At 36.7% G+C, this 17453-nt stretch overlaps 1 protein-coding gene across 1 annotated transcript; it reads left to right on the top strand.

Moving 5' to 3' along the window:
- Positions 1-253: 253 nt before the first annotated feature.
- Positions 254-15248, top strand: MEIOC (meiosis specific with coiled-coil domain). The gene is made up of 8 exons (XM_032396616.1): positions 254-319; positions 894-1028; positions 4067-4224; positions 6618-6722; positions 7637-9509; positions 10513-10647; positions 14339-14519; positions 14950-15248. Exons 1-8 carry the CDS (start codon positions 254-256, stop codon positions 15177-15179), a joined length of 2883 nt encoding a protein of 960 aa, XP_032252507.1. The 3' UTR covers positions 15180-15248.
- The last annotated feature ends 2205 nt before the right edge of the window (positions 15249-17453 follow it).

The raw sequence follows: 17453 nt of genomic DNA on the forward strand, positions 1-17453 counted from the left end.
GGCAGGCCGGTGCGGGGTCGCGTGCCGGGTCGCGAGCCAGGGGTAGGCAATGTAACGGCCTCTCCCCCCGCCCCTCCCTCCCCGCTGCGGCCCCCCCACCCACAGACCGGCTCCAGGCAGCGCCCGGGGCGGCGGCGGCGGCGGCGGCGGCGGCAGCGGCGGGGTGCGGGCTGAGGGAGCCGGGCCTCGACGCCCCCCCCTCACCCCCGTACCCCAGGAGCTGTACCTAGTCCAGGAGGGGCTGGGGGGCCCCATGGAGGTGAGAGGCGGAGACACTTGCCCGGCCCCTCACCCCCCAGGCCTGAGGGAGGGACTTGAGGTAGCCGGTGGGGACGGTCAGGGTCTGGGAGGCGGCCGGGCTTGGAGGATGGCGACGGTGAGGAGCCGCAGAGGAGCGGGCGCGTCCCCAGACGCGGTTCTCTGAGGAGCCCGCGGCCGGGCGGGAGAGGGCAGGTCGCCGGGGAGAAGCCCCGACGGGGCACCCGGGCCGCGGGGCGGGGGGCGCGGCGGCCGGCGGGCCCGGGCTTGGGGGGCTCGGCGCGGGCTGACAGGACGGACCGGCGCGGCTGCAGGGGCTGCAGTGGCCGCGACGCCCGGGCTGCCGCCGCCTCCTCCACGTCGGGCGGTCGCGGCGCTGAGGCCCGACAGGGTGGCCGCGGGCGTGGTGGGCCTGTCGGGGCCGTCGAGGGCCGCGCCTTGGGGTCGGCCGGCAGAGGGCCCGAAGGCGGAGAGGGAATCCCCGGGACAGAAGCGCGGGCCCCGGGATCGGTGGGCTCGGAGCGGATTCCGAGTCGAGGTGCGCGAACAGCGGCGGGGCAACAGCCGTCCGCCCTTCCGGCCCGGGCTCTGCGCTGCGTGATGCCTCTCCCGCTTCCCACCCCTGTCTTGTGCAGCCCAAGGTGGCGTTCCGTGGAGGTGCGAATCGCTGCTGGAACCTCGGTGCGGACCCCGGCAGTAGACTAACGGATGTGTTCAACAGCGTGATGCTGACTGGCTCCACTTCCTTCTATGATTGCTACAAATCGCAGGTCCATCCTTTGTTAGGGGATTTTTGTTCCGAAATCAAAGTCGTTTACCTGAGCCCGTTCACTTAGGTGTTTAAATTTCTCCCAAGTTTAGGACCAAAAAGCCAGTAACATTTTCTTTCTTTCTTTGTTCCCTTTCTTCCTTTTCTTTCTCTCAGCCGGTAACATTTTCAGTAGAGTCTGCACAATACATATTTTGCTTGGAAAACAAGTTGAGGAAGATTTTTCCATTGATTCTTGGTATCATTTTGTTCTCAGTGTAACATGAGGCCAGAAATGTAAGAAAATCCCAGTTTACTTAGTAAGACAGTAAAATAGTTTTTCCTTCAAGCATTTATTGCAAGCAAGTCAGCACAAACATACTTTTGATCATTTGAAGGTGAAATTTTTCTGTACTCCTTCATTTTCTGGCCTTAACTGTGTCTTAGATGACATGCTGCCTTTCACCTCACCTAAACATTTAGTTTTATTAATCATATTAAATTAGGCTTAGGGTAGTGTAAGTCATTTTCATTTGAAATTATTTAACCGGAACATCAGTGTTGATATTGTTATACTTTTAATTATAACAATATCCCAAAATAAATAATTTTATCTAATCCATAATACAACTTTGTATAGTATTACATCTAGTGTACAGACTGAGAAACTGAGGCTCAGAGAGCTTGATTCATGCTTTAAGTGACAAAGCCCAAGTGGAACACAGGTCTTTTCACTGCCAAGACCAGCATTCCACTGTTCTCTACAATGTTTATACAGCTCCTAAAATTTACTTGGATTTAATTTCAATCAATTAACTATAGCAAGGATATAAGTGATACATTTTGCAGTTATTTAGACTGATTAATATGCCATCCCCAAACATTTGCATATTTAATTCGCATAAATGTTTTAACTGAAAAGGATCCAGATATTTAAAGTATAATTATGTTTGAATCCACCATGTTACTTTAGCTGCTTCTTTTATCCTAGAATACAAAATTGAAATCAATCTTACAAAAGGAGTTAATTTTTCTAATCCTCAAATCTTACTTTAAAATGTAAAACGAACTTGAAAGAATGCTCCTAAAATACAGTTAGTTTCAAATACTGTATATCTTGTTTGATATTGCATAATCTGAAAATACTTCTTTTAAGTCACTATCTTAAAAAGATGAACAATTACTTATATCACTTTGGATGTTTCACACCTAAAAGAGAGTTAAGGTGAGCCTATGATAAAATCTTCAGAAAAGGAATAAAATGATGAAAGGTTCTAAAGATAAAAGCCTTTGTAAAAGTTATTGCTAACTAAGAAATTCTGGAAAAGTATTTTTTTAGTGACACACTTAGCAAAATTACTTTGGTACCTCCGTTTCTGCAGCTTCAGAATAGTCAGCATGATGTATATAAACAAGACAATTATAATGTGTAGTTTTCAAATAGCAGTCATAACCAGAACTTAAACAAATGGTTGTAAAATATTTGAGATTCTTAAAGATGGGTGATTGGAAGAGATTTTCATATTTTTTGGTATAGTATAAACTCTTTTATGTTTAAAGAGTTATATTTCAGTTATGTCTATGATGAACAAAAATTTAGAATTCTTTGATCTAACTATGTCTTCTCTCTTTATATAAATTTTGATTGAGTATAAAAGCAATTAGAAAATATTTTCAGTCAGGATTATATTTTCTCTGTATTTATAAGAAAATACCATTTCTACTATATCTGGATATTTATAGTTATTACATCTCAGGTTTCATTTGGAGAGTTAAAAATTGTGAATCTATACTTTCAGACTTCTTTAAAGAAGCATTTTCTAGAATAAAATACATCTAAGTTTAATTTTCATATAATTTGTTAAATTCATTCTATTTTAAGTATCTAAAATTATTTTCACTGAACATCCCTTTTGGAAAGAGGCAGTATTTTATTTTACTTTTATTTTTTTAAAGATTCCATTTATTTATTTGACAGAGGGAGAGAAAGCACAAGCAGGGGGAGCGACAGGCAGAAGGAGAGGGAGAAGCAGGCTCCCCGCTGAGCAAGGAGCCCGATGCGGGGCTCGATCCTAGGACCCTGGGATAATGACCTGAGCCGAAGGCAGACGCTTAACCAACTGAGCCACCCAGGTGCCCCATGAGGCAGTATTTTAAATCAATAAAATCTTAAAATTCAAATTTTCTACCTTATTTACTCAAAGTTCATTATAGAAGTATTCACAAAAAAAGAAAAATGAGCTTGTATTTTTCTTCTAATTGTAGTAATAGCCTTTAAATTTCTAAAGAGATCATAAAATTTTATGTATCATCATCTTTATAATATCTCTTGGCAATAGAAACTAGGCTGAAAATTGAAGATATTATTTAAAAGGTCCTACAGAAAATAAATAAATAAATAAAAGGTCCTACGGTAGGAGTAAGGCCTTGAGTTTGGGTTTAGTTTTGTCACCTATCCGCTCAGTAACCTGTAGCCTCAGTTTCCCTCTTTTTAAAATAGAGTATTCATGTCACAGGTTGAATGAATATGTTACTTGAAAATTCTATGTAAATAAATGACATTCACTTTTTTCACAGATTGGGGGCATTAGAATTTTGCAAATAATTTCTTGAAAATAACACTGCTAGTGTCCACACAATGCTCATCTGTTCAAAAAAGTTAGAAGTGCAGTAACTGTAGGTGTTTCATACCAGGGATAAGCAACAAGTACAGATCAGATCTGCTGAGTGCCTGATTGTGTAAATAAAATCTTATTGGAACACAGCTATGCCCTTTACATATTGTCTGTAGTTTGCTTTGGTGCTAGAATAGCAGAGCTGAGGAGTTTCAACAGAGACCATAACAGCTAGAAAACCCTAAAATATTTATTATCTGTCCCTTTACAGAAAAAATTCACCAACCCCTAGTAGAAAACAAGCTTAAGTGGCTAAGTCTAGATTTTAAGTCTTCCAGCTCTTACACATGTGTTATTTCCTCTAATTTCTTATTATTTCACTAATATTCTGTAATAAATGTAATTTTGATGTGTCTGATATGCAAACATGTCTTTAAAATTTCAGAGTGAAGACAGTGTTGACCTACGGCAGACCTATACTCCACTTTCTTCATCAGCAGAATATTCAAGTTCTGTAGATTCTTCACTTTTCTATGCACCATGGTCTACTTATGGAGATGATATTAAACAGCCTTCTAATTCTCAGATCAATGTAAAGAACAGGTAAATTAATAAATCAGATTTTTCAGGTTAAATGAAGTTTTTTTTAAGTTTGATTACATAGGAACCCAGTTGTATTAGCTCTTTGTTCCCTATATCAGCACTTTAATGTCATGGCATTACAATTCTATGTTTATTAAACTTTTAGAAACCCTAAACTGGGCAGTTATGTGTATATAATTTTTAGCTCATTACTTTTTTTTTTATTCATTAGAGGCAACACTTAGTAGATCTTAAATTCCTCTAAGGATAGCTTATATAAATGAGTTATACTTTTTTATCTATTTTTTTCATCCAGTTCTAAATTTTCAGTAATTATTTCCTTCACAAGTATACAACAAATGGGATTTTATCAAATATAAGATACTTTTAGTTATTTTTTGATTCCATTAATAATAAAGGCCTACTCTATGCCAGATCTCTCCTGTTGGGGATACTAGAATTAACATGGCAAATATTATCCCTGCCTTTGTAGATCTTACAGTAATGATGATGATGATGATGACTTGCTGGGCACAAGTATAGTGAGGTTTAAAAGAAAAAGTATAGAATATTATGGGAGCCTGTTGCAAAGAGAAGCCTAAGGGAATGCCATCTACCTTTATTTTAATTGTATATAAGGGAGCAGTTGATAGATGTTTAGTTTAAGTGGAAAATAATTATTTTAAAAATCTTATATGTTTATTCTTTTTTTTTTTTTTTTTTTTAAGAAATTATGTGCCCAGTGTGGGGCTTGAACTCAGGACCCTGAGATCAAGAGCCACATGTTTCATCAACTGAGCCAGCCAGGCTCCCCAATTTTAATATTTTTTAATTAATAAAACTTTTAAGTGACTCAGTTGGTAGAGCATGTGACTCTTGATCTCAGTGTTGTGAGTTCAAGCCTCATGTTGGGTGTAGAGATTACTTTTTTTAAAAAGATTTATTTATTTATTTATTTTTAGAGCGAGAGCACAAGCGGGAGGGGCAGAGGGAGAGGGAGAGAATCTTAAGCAGGTTCTGCGCCCCAACATGGGGCTCAATCTCACCACCCTGAGATCACGACCTGAGCTGAAACCAAGAGTTGGTCTCCTAAACCACTGCGTCACCCAGGCGCCCCTAGAAATTACTTAAAATTTTTTTTTAAGTGTTAAAAATTTGAAAATTGGTAAGTTCTATGAAATAGTGATTTTATTAGAAAGACTAATATATAATTCTACAAGAATATTTTTTAAGTTGATCTGTGTTCATTGAAAAAATTCAGACTTTACAGAAATATACAAAAGAAAGCAGAAGTTCACCTTTTAACACTTCCTAATAACAACTATTAATAGTTTAGTATATATTACATTGAATTTTTTTAGATATGTACTAATATATTATTATTCAAAAAAACTTTACATTGAATCTTTTTGAAATAACATAGTGGAAAAAGCATTAGACTTGTAGGCAGACCACTTGTTCAGCAAGTGTACAGTTTGGCAAATCATATACACTGGCAAAATACAAGTTTCTTAAAATCTCAAATGCTCATTCTTCAATAGCTTAATGATTACTAATACCTGCCCATCCTATGTTATGAAGATCAATGAAATGTTTGAGTGTTATGCAAATATAAGGTATTTTTATTTCTAGAATGTCCTAACACGTGAAATGTTAAAAATAAAATATGAGAAAACAAGAAGTTACAACCTAAAGCAACATATTACTTCTAGGAACAAATTACTTTAAATACATAGGAGGTAAAAGGCACTAATTTCAGTCTCCTTGTGGTTTTTACATTTTGTATTATTTAGACAGTGTTAGTCACAAGACACGATTTCAGGTACATGGAGCTCTGGTTACTTTAGTAAGGATTTGGGATAGCCCATAAATCGGTTACATTTAAGGGACAACTGCAATATTGGTGTGGTATCTAGGATGACCATATTTCATTTCACTTTTTAAACCCAACGTTTGGTCTAAAGAGTCACAAAAATAGAGCAGCAGATTCATGTGGTTTTCAAATCACAAATGAAGAAACTGAGCAAGTGTTGATGGAATAATGTATAATGGGACCAGATACGCTTTTAGAAGCAGCCATGGTGCCAAGTCTGTCTAAAACATCATAGGTTAGAGATTTATATCTTGGAACCTAAAATGAATAGCATGTGTTTTGGAGAAATAAGAGTTAAGCATACACTGTGAACTAGACATAGAATTTGAAATGAAGGAGAAACACTTACATAGCATAGGCACTATGCTAACGTGGAAAATATTCTTGAGTTCCTGTTCCCTCTTTATTTGAAATGATGATATAAATCCAATCCAAATATTTTATAGAAAAATAATGGTATGATAAGTCTGGAAATAGAAATCAATATATTGTATTTCAGCATGAGGAAAAGAATTTACATGTGATATTCATTTACTTTTAGGATTCAAACGGAAAGAAATGACTATGGCAGTGAAACAGACTTATATGGACTTGTATCTAATATTTTGGAAGAACAAGATAAGTCACAGCCATATTTTGCTGAGGGGTTAGTATATTATATAAGCCATATGGTATATAGTAAGCTTTTAAATTCACATATACTAGATTACTATATTTTTACTTAATAAAGGATCATCTGATAATAGACATCTTAATTCACATATTTGTATCTAACAGCCTTGATTTTGATGAGGTACTTACCATACAATGGAAGTTTCATACTAAAATTTAATTTACTGTTAAGAACTTTCATTTGGAAAATTATTCTTGCATAATTCAGAGCTATTTCCCTCGAGTTTATGAGCTAAAGTTTGGCTTAAAGAGTATAAATTCCAAAGAGCTTTTATAGATATATCCCAAAGAATAAAACTATCATTACTGCTATGCAGAAATATGTATGGACTTTATTCATATGGTAAAAATTTTTAAAATACACTTTGATTGTTTTGGGGGGTGTGGAAGCCATATTACCCAAATGCCCTATTTCATAGATAGGGAAATATGCAGCACACATGTAACCAATTAAAATATTTTAATTTCAGTAATAGTTTCAGCAAAGTACATCTTTTTCATTTAAAAAATTGCAGTCAACAACATTTTTGTATTATATAATAACCTAATTAAAGGAAAAACTTACTTTGTTTTCTGCTTATTCTAGATAAATAATTGATGCAAGATCATGCAGTCACCAGCCTCAGGCCTTAGTTAATGCCTCTTGGGAAAGTATACTGTAGACATATTAAGATTAAAATGAATATTTATGTAGCATGTGACACATTTCAAGTGATAGAAAATTATTTGGATGTAATAGTTGTTTATAAGTCAAAATTAGAAAGGATTAGATAGATAATGGGGCAGTGAGGTGATATAAATGTTTTGAAAACCTGTCCTACCTTCTCCACTAAGGAAATAAAGTCATTTAAAAGCTAAGTTGTAATTAAATATATTTACTTGTTCTAGGACCTGCTCCTCCAATTTAAAGTCAGTTTGGCCAATGAACACAAGCAGATTTGCAGATCACCATGACCTCTTAACAGAAACCAAAAGGCCAATAGATACAGCCATCTCTCAGCAAGCTTTTTATAGTGGTGAATCTGTGTCAGCAGTGGAAAAGCAATACCTGCATAATAGTAATCTAACACCACAACAAAAAATAGATGAACTTTATCATGGATTTACTGGTTTAGACCTTGAAGAACAATGGATGTACCCCTCACGAAGTGATCATTCTAACTGTTACAATATCCAGACAAATGATACAGCTAAGACAACATTCCAAGATTATCCATTTATCAAAAACTGTTTTACATCACAAACTGGTCTGTCTGACATCATGAAAGAATCAGCAGTTGATACTTACCTTTATGGAAGAGAGAAAATATGTACTAAAGGTCTTGAAGCACCATTACAGCAGAAAAGGGCAGAGATGTTTCTTTCTCAATTTAATAGATACAATGAAAATGCAGATTATTGTAGATACCCAGAATATGTTCATCCTAATAAGGCTAAGCTTAATAAGTGTTCGAATTTTAGTGTCCAAGATAGTAAAAAATTAGCCAATGGCACACCTGAAACACCAACTGTAGAAGCAGACACCTACACAAAGTTATTTCAGGTTAAACCAGCAAATCAGAAAAAAATGGAGGAGACAATACCTGACCAGCAGAATTTCACATTTCCAAAAACCACACCACATCTGACAGAAAAGCAGTTTGCAAAGGAAGCAGCATTCACTGCTGATTTTGGCTTAAAATCAGAATTTGGACTAAAACCTCACACAGCTTGTCCACCTAATAATGATTTTGCTAATGTCACAGAAAAACAACAGTTTACTAAACTTGAGCCCCCAAATTCTGAGTATTTTAAATCTGTGAATTTATTATCAAACTCAGCAACATCTTCAGGAGGTATCAACTTAAACAGACCAACTTGGATGAATGTCCAAACAAAAAATAACACTCCTATTCCTTATCGGAATCAAGGTAACTTGATGAAATTAAATAGTCACTTAAGTGTAGCTTCAAAAGGTTCTAACCATTCTTCAGATTTCCCCCAACTGTCATCCACAAATTTAACCCCAAATAGCAGTTTATTTCAGAAGTATTGCCAAGAAAACCCTTCAGCATTTTCTAGTTTTGATTTCAGTTACAATGGTGCAGAAAGAATTCAATCTGTCAATCACATGGAAGGACTGACAAAGACTGGAGAAGAAAGTCTCTTTGAATCAGTTACTGATAAAAAAATAAAGCAACCAAATGGATTTTGTGATAACTATTCAGCTCAGCAGTATGGGATCATTGAAAATATAAACAAACATAATTTTCAAGCTAAGCCTCAGAGTGGACATTATGATCCTGAGGAAGGTCCAAAGCACTTAGATGGCTTATCTCAAAATACGTATCAAGATCTGTTGGAGTCACAGGGTCATTTTAATAGCCACAGACAGGGAAGTGGAGACAACAATATTAATAGCCGTGTGAATCGCGCACAGGCGTCATGCTTTTCTAATAATTATATGATGGGAGACTTAAGGCATAATCAGAGTTTTCAACCACTTGGTTCAAATGGGTTTCCCCTAAGATCCACTCACCCATTTGGCCATTCAGTTGTTCCACTGTTGGATTCTTATGATTTGTTTTCTTATGATGACTTAAGCCATTTATACCCTTATTTTAATGATATGATGTATGGTGATAATTCCTTTTCTGGTTTCGTGCCAACTTTTGGATTTCAAAGACCAATTAAAACCCGTAGTGCACCAGCCAGTGAACTTCATATTCGACTAGAAGAGTGCTATGAACAATGGAGAGCATTAGAAAAGGAGAGAAAAAAGGTAACACAAAGCTATCCATTTAGGAGTAACTTAGGATGTTCCCTCTGCCTCTCTTCATTTTGTTTGTTAGAGTAGTTTGAGTGTTATTTCTAAGCTGAATTCTATAATGTACAGTATTTGTTAAGTATTTGACTATAAGGAATTAATTAGATGACTTAAGCTTCAAGCTTAAAAAAAATCATTATTTATGTAAAGTTTATTTCGCCTATGAAGACTTTTTCCTTAATGGGTTAAAAGTTTACTTCTTTTGGGGTGCCTGCCTGGCTCAGTTGGAAGAGTATGTGACTCTTGATCTCAGGGTTATGAGTTTGAGCCCCACGTTGGGTGTAGAGACTACTTAAAAATAAAATCCTTTTTGGGGCACCTGGGGGGCTCAGTTGGTTAAGCGACTGCCTTCGGCTCGGGTGATGATCCTGGAGTCTCAGGATCGAGTCCTGCATCGGGCTCCCTTCTCAGTGGGAAGTCTGCCTCTCTCTCTGACCTTACCCCATCTCATGCACTCTATCTCTCTCTCACTCTCTCTCTCAAGTGAATAAAATCTTTAAAAAAATAATAAAATTCTTTTTTAAATTTTTTTAAAGATTTTATTTATTTACTTGAGAGAGAGTGTACAAGCAGGGGGAACAGCAGGCAGAGGGAGAAGCAGACTCCCCACTGAGCAGGAAGCCCGATACGGGACTCGATCCCAGGACCCCGAGATCACGACCTGAGCTGAGGGCAGACGCTTAACTGACCGGGCCACCCAGGCGTCCCAAAATACTTTTTTTTTAAAAAAAGTTCTTTTAATTAAATATTAAGCTGTTGGAGCCTTTGGGTATTTTATATGCATTAAATATGATAGAAAAATATGGTGGTATTGTGGTTTGTATTTGTTGCTTTTTGAAACTGAAACAATTTTAAAGTTGTGATTTTCAATTTATTTCTTAAGCCTAGGAGAAATGTTATTCAGTACTGAATCATATTTAGAAAGTTCAGCATCTAAAAGTTACATAATTTTTTACAGACTGAATTAGCCCTGGCCAAGAATTACCCAGGAAAAAAAGTATCCAGTACTAACAACACACCAATTCCAAGGCTGACCTCCAACCCATCTCGAGTTGATCGCTTAATTGTGGATGAACTTCGGGAACAAGCCAGAGTAAGCTGTAAAAACACCCAATAATGGATTTTTTAATTGTTTGATAAAATTTTAAAACAAGTCAGAGTTCTGAAGGATTTTTAAATCACATTTATGCAAAACTCTCTGAAATATATTCTTTTCCATGTTTGGTCCTAGAACTATGATTAATAATTAGGGAAGGGGAAATAGCACTCCCTCAATCATTTAAAAAGTAGGTTTAGTAACTTAAATGGTTCCTCTTTAAGAAACCCAAGTTAACATAGAGCTAATCCTCAATAGAAAGAATTTTAAAGCAAAAATAATTTTGAATATTATTTATAAAGAAAGTCCCATTTCTTAGACACAAACATTTGTTTTCTAGCTTGATGAGCAAGCTGTGCTTGCATTATACAAAATGGTAAATCAACAGGTAATTACTGTATTTCATTTTCTTAACCCTGTACTCTTGAGTTATTCAACAAACATTAAATATATCCAGCAATGTATTAAATACTGAAGAATATAGGTATGCATAATTCTGTAAAATACTCTTGTTTTAGAAAATTAGTATATCACTTCAAATATAAAGAATCCTGATGTTAGGTCACTTTGTAATTTAACAAATGATTATTCCTGTTATTTCCTTTGTAATTTCAGAATTTTCTAGAATTTAATAGAGCAGTGTAAAATTTCTTTTTTTTTTTTTTTAAGATTTTATTTATTTATTTGAGAGAGAGAGAATGAGAGAGAGCACATGAGAGGGGGGAGGGTCAGAGGGAGAAGCAGACTCCCCGCCGAGCAAGGAGCCCGATGCGGGACTCGATCCAGGGACTCCAGGATCATGACCTGAGCCGAAGGCAGTCGCTTAACCAACTGAGCCACCCAGGCGCCCGAAAATTTCTCTTTTTTGACCTTTCTCTCTTAAAAACTTATGCTGTTTTCCAAATAAAATATGATACAAGATTCTTGGGGGGGCGCCTGGCTGGCTCAGTCGGAGGAGCGTTTGACTCTTGATCTCAGAGTTGTGGGTTCGAGCCCCATGTTGAGCATAGAGATTACTTAAAAAAATAAATAAACTGAAAAAAAAAATATTCCTGGGAAAAAGCATGCAGTAAAGACAGCTTGCTTCTGTGATTGAATAAAAGCCATTTTAGGAATTAGAAAAATCAACATAGCAGAGTGTATTTTATTGAACATCAGTTTCTTGTACCTTGCTGTCTTTAAAATATAGATATGAACTACTTCAGTGGAAAAAGATTGATTTTACCTAGCTTTCAGTTGGTCAGTTGAAATTCTGTATCAGGGGCGCCTGGGTGGCTCAGTTGGTTAAGCGACTGCCTTCAGCTCAGGTCATGATCCTGGAGTCCCGGGATCGAGTCCCACATCGGGCTCCCTGCTCAGCGGGGGGTCTGCTTCTCCCTCTGATCCCCTTCCCTCTCATACTCTCTGTCTCTCATTCTCTCTCTCTCAAATAAATAAATAAAATCTTTAAAAAAAAATTCTATATCAAATTTATAAATTTGTACAATGGATTTATCAGTGGTATAGCATATACCAACATGGGTTACAGCCAAATGTTATGTTAATAAAAACTTCCAAAAAAGAAAAGAAAAAAAAAAACTTCAGTCTTTCATTATTTTCTCTTAAGACTCTTCCAAGTTAAAATTCCTTTTCTTCAGTACATGTCTAGGCAATATATCAAAGGACTGCAAACTTAATAAACTTTTTCCAGCTTTGCTTATGCTTCACATTATTTTAAGTTATGTTTATAGCTGTTGTAAAAATTTGTTTTATCTATACTTAGCAACATTAGACCAATGATCACAAAGGGCAAAAATATTTTTACATGTACTACTTTCTAGTTTGCTGGTTTTATACAATTCTGAAAAAAAAACTTTTAAAAGTTTATTAAAAATCACCTGTGCACATTTCTTTCTTTATACTTATCGTTTATTCAAAATGATTCGTATTTTAAAAATATATAATTAGTTCACATTTAATACCTATATACTTGTGTTTTCTCCATGGACCTGAAGTGGACTCCAAAGAAACTTGATATGAGTGTGAGGTTAGAGGCATTCATTCAGTTGCCATTAGCTTCTTTTTTTTTAAATTTTTTTATTGTTATGTTAATCCCCATACATTACATCATTAGTTTTAGATGTAGTGTTCCATGATTCATTGTTTGTGCATAACACCCAGTGCTCCATGCAGAACGTGCCCTCCTTAATACCCATCACCAGGTTAACCCATCCTCCCACCCCCCTCCCCTCTAGAACCCTCAGTTTGTTTTTCAGAGTCCATCGTCTCTCATGGTTCGTCTTGCCATTAGCTTCTTTTTTTTTTTTTTTAAAGATTTTATTTATTTATTTGACAGAGAGAGACACAGTGAGAGAGGGAACAGAAGCAGGGGGAGTAGGAGAGGGAGAAGCAGGCTTCCCGTCGAGCAGGGAGCCCGATGCGGGGCTCGATCCCAGGACCCTGGGATCATGACCTGAGCCGAAGGCAGACGCTTAACGACTGAGCCACCCAGGCGCCCCTTGCCATTAGCTTCTTAATTGAGAGAGATTTTCTTAGTCTCTCCAATCACTGAACACCAAGTTCTTATGTGAATTTTGTGATTTTTAATTTGTGAATTTTATTTTTTATTTTTTTTAAAGATTTTATTTATTTATTTGACAGAGAGAGAGACACAGCGAGAGAGGGAACACAAGCAGGGGGAGTGGGAGAGGGAGAAGCAGGCTTCCCGCGGAGCAGGGAGCCCGATGCGGGGCTCGATCCCAGGACCTGGAATCATGACCTGAGCCGAAGGCAGACGCCCAACAACTGAGCCACCCAGGCGCCCCATGAATTTTATTATTTTTTTAAAGATTTTTTACTTATTTATTTGACAGCGAGAGCAGGAACACAAGCAGGGGGAGTGGGAGAGGGAGAAGCAGGCCTCCCGCGGAGTAGGGAGCCCGATGCGAGGCTCGATCCCATGACCCTGGGATCATGACCTGAGCCGAAGGCAGACGCTTAACGACTGAGCCACCCAGGCGCCCCTAATTTGTGAATTTTAAAACATTTAGCTCCCAAAGACAATTACTGTATTTACTTCATGTTCAAATCCTAATTATTGAAAAAGTTCTCTTTCCTTATATACCTTTCAAGTGTAGAATTTGAGACAAGTTAGGTATATACAACTAGAAAATATACTCCCCTTACTGATATACTGGATTAGGGATTCCTTAAAACTACCACTAGTCAGTGTGATCTGAGTATTTCTGATTTCCAAAAGGAGAATACTGGAAGCCCAGAAAGGACTTACCAAGGTCAGGATTAATCAATCTAGGACTTCTCCCTTTTAGCTCAATTTTTTTTTCCCTTTAGATTACAGTACCTTCTAAAAATGTTCTATTTGCAGGCTGTTCTCTTACTTGCCAAAAACAGTCTTAGATCTTAAATTTGCACTTATTGTCAGTGACATGGAAATGTTTAAATGTTCAATTTTTTTAACAGTTGCTTATTCCCAGTAACTGATTACTGACTGAAACGAGGAGGTACAAAAGACTGGCTTTATATCTTTGTTTTCCCCAGCATGGTATCAGGACACAGTAGGCATTCAGTTATTTATTAGATGAATATTCTTGCCCTCATCTCTATTCTGCTTCATTGAAGATTTGTTCTTAATTAAAAGACAGGGCAGTATGGTTACATGCCTTATCAAAATTTAAAATGTTTCCCTCAGGTTGTGACTCTACTAGGCAAAATGGAACGTCTTCGAAGCTCTCCCCTTCATGCCAATATCTCTACTGCTCTTGATAGACACCTGGAGTCCATTCACATTGTACAGTCACGTAGAAAGGATGAAATTGTTAATGCTTCAAATCGGCAAAGGCAAGGAGTTCCTAGATGCCAAGATGACAGAGGTATAAGCGGTAATGCATATTCTTTTGATAAGGCAGTGAGATCATTTGAATGTTGTTAAAATCAGATTCTGAAGTTAAAAGGTTGGATTTCTAAAATTTACATTTAGCTAAAGAATAAATTGGTAAATGATGCCCAAATAATTTACTCTAAAAGTACTTTGATCAGTTTTGTTAATTTTACCCATTTAATTATAACTCTGTCAAAGTCTGTGTTCTACCCAAAGCATAGTCATTGTACTATAAGTCAGAAATACAGTATCAACAATTTTAAATATTAAGTCAAATACTTTACCCCACTCAGTCAATAGCCATCCTTCTTTTATAAAAATAATGTTTGATAATTTAATAGTACAACATTGGGCTTTTTTAAGAGTTAAGGAATATATAAAAGGTATCTAATATGAACTGACCCTGAATGGTTTTTTTACAGATGTTTTTGCCCTTGCTTCAGCAATTAAAGAGATGTGTGTGGCTACTCGGAAAGCACGCACTACCCTGTGGTGTGCACTGCAGATGACCTTGCCAAAAACAGCCAGTACAGCTGGCCAAACAGATGTGGAAAAGGCTTTACAAGATATAGTAAACTGTGAGGATAAAGTCCATGAAAACATAAATAGTAGCAATCCAATGAACCAGAGAGGTGAAGCAAACAAACATTAAGGAAATGCCAGCAGAAAGAAGAATAAAAAGCTGATAAGTAAATGTATCAAGACATGCTAAAAAATTTTAATGAACTTGTCAAACTTGAAAATTTCAATACATTAATTTTCTTTCAGATTTAAAGTTAATACCTTAATGAAGTCTAACTTCTATTTAAAAATCTTCTATTTGGAATGAATCAGATATAGTTTAAAGTGAACTCAAAGGGAAAGTTGACTACTCTAGGAGTTCCGAGTAGCCAAAAATAACAAGTTTAAGTAAATTAAATATTTCCTAACAGCTAAAATATTGCTTAAGCCCATTCTGCAGTGCAGGTAAATGCAAATGTGAAATTGTTCTAGAAGATAAGTTTCATTTAGGTCTGCCTTAGTAAGTATAATTCCAAATAATGAATCTAAGTGACTGTAACCCAATTATGGCTACAGTCTAGTAACCAAGACAAGTTTTGATTGTGATATAAAAGTGTTTTCCTTACAAAACTGGATAATACCTAGGAAACAAAGGAAAACAAGGATGAACCCAATATTCATGTAAAAATTTAATATTTAAAATACTACCATATTTATAAATTTGAAATCTTAGTGCCTAAGTATATGGAGGGAAATGCATCTGATTCTCCTAAATTAGTGATAAAAGTGCCAGTGTAAAAACCATGCAAGTTACTGAATATAAAACCTGTTCAAATCATTTGTGTATATTCTTTAAAATTTAATTATACTATCAATTATTACATATTTCCAATTTTAAAGTATTTAAACTGAATCAAAAACAAATTTCCTTTATCTGGATCTTTTAGAGTTGATGCACAGTAACTAAAATAATGACTATTGTTTTAATACCCTTAGTTTGCTGCATTTTATGAGGGTATCACGAAGTTCTAAAATGTATTTTTTTAAGGTTAATCTTTAGTTTAGTTTGCAATTGGTTAGTGTATATTTTGTGTAGTTGTGTTCATTAGTTTGCTTCTGTATTTTTTTTAAAAGAGCTTTTGAAAGCTTGGCTTTTTCTGTTTCTCATCACTTAATATCTTTGTATGAAACCCGAGTAATTTATTCATTAATATGAAATGTTGGTATTATGTGACTCAGAAGATCTTGGGTTTTAACATTTCTCCATGAGTTAAACTATAATATAATGTACTGATGAAATTTAATTGAACTATCCTTGACTAGAAACACTGATGTTTTAAATGTTGGTGTTTTTCCTAGTTTTAGAAATCTTGGTATTAAAGAGTGTAATCACACCACATAAATTTTCTTTAGATGATGTGCGGAAGAAACTGATTGAGAATGCAGGAGTAACTGTAGGGAGAAACATTTTGATCACTGATACGCTTTAGAACTACCCAAATGAATTACATTGAGGGTAGTCAAATAAAATAGATCACCCCACCACACTCACTGCATAGAAAGTGGTTAAGTTTGACATAAGACATGTTGGATGTTTTGAAAACAAATATTGTACTGAATTTAGTCTCTCAGGAAAAAATAAATTACTTTGTTGAAAATATTTGGTTTCTTTTTTTTACATCTTTGTATTAGTTTCTAACCTGAAGTGTCACGAAAGGTCAGAAAACCAAATTTCATTTCACTGATAAGAACTGGCACTGAGTTTTAAATTTCATTAACATTTAAGTAAGAATGTTGGTAGACAAACCAATGCCATTCAGATACCCTTGCATCGAGCCTGACCTCCTTCAAAGATGTGTTTTGTTTTGTTTTTTTAAAGATTTTATTTATTTGACAGAGGGAGACACAGCGAGAGAGGGAACACAAGCAGGGGGAATGGGAGAGGGAGAAGCAGGCTTCCCGCAGAGCAGGGAGCCCGATGTGGGGCTTGATCCCAGGACTCTAGGATCGTGACCTGAGCCGAAGGCAGACGCTTAACGACTGAGCCACCCAGGCGCCTGTTTTTTTTTTTAAGATTTTATTTATTTGAGGGCAAGTTGAGCGAGAGAGCGTTAAGTGGAGAGGCAGAGGGAGAAGCAGACTTCCCGCCGAGTAGGGAGCCAGGGACCTGGAGATCATGACCTGAGCCAAAGGCAGATGCTTAACTGACTGAGCCACCCAGGCACCCCAAAGATGAAGTTTTTGCTCTGCCTTTATACTAATCCAGACAAACCAGATTAAAATTCTGGGGAAGTTTTAACATGACAGTGGTCAGAAATAAAACACTAGTCCATTAACAAAAACCAAACACAAAAATTCTTTGAAATTGTTAATCACATCACCCTGCAAATAATTCTCATATTAGTTGGTTATCCCTTTCTATGGT

The sequence above is a fragment of the Phoca vitulina genome, unplaced genomic scaffold (genome assembly GCF_004348235.1).
Source record: "Phoca vitulina isolate PV1807 unplaced genomic scaffold, GSC_HSeal_1.0 scaffold92, whole genome shotgun sequence".
In the NCBI taxonomy this organism is placed as follows: domain Eukaryota; kingdom Metazoa; phylum Chordata; class Mammalia; order Carnivora; family Phocidae; genus Phoca; species Phoca vitulina.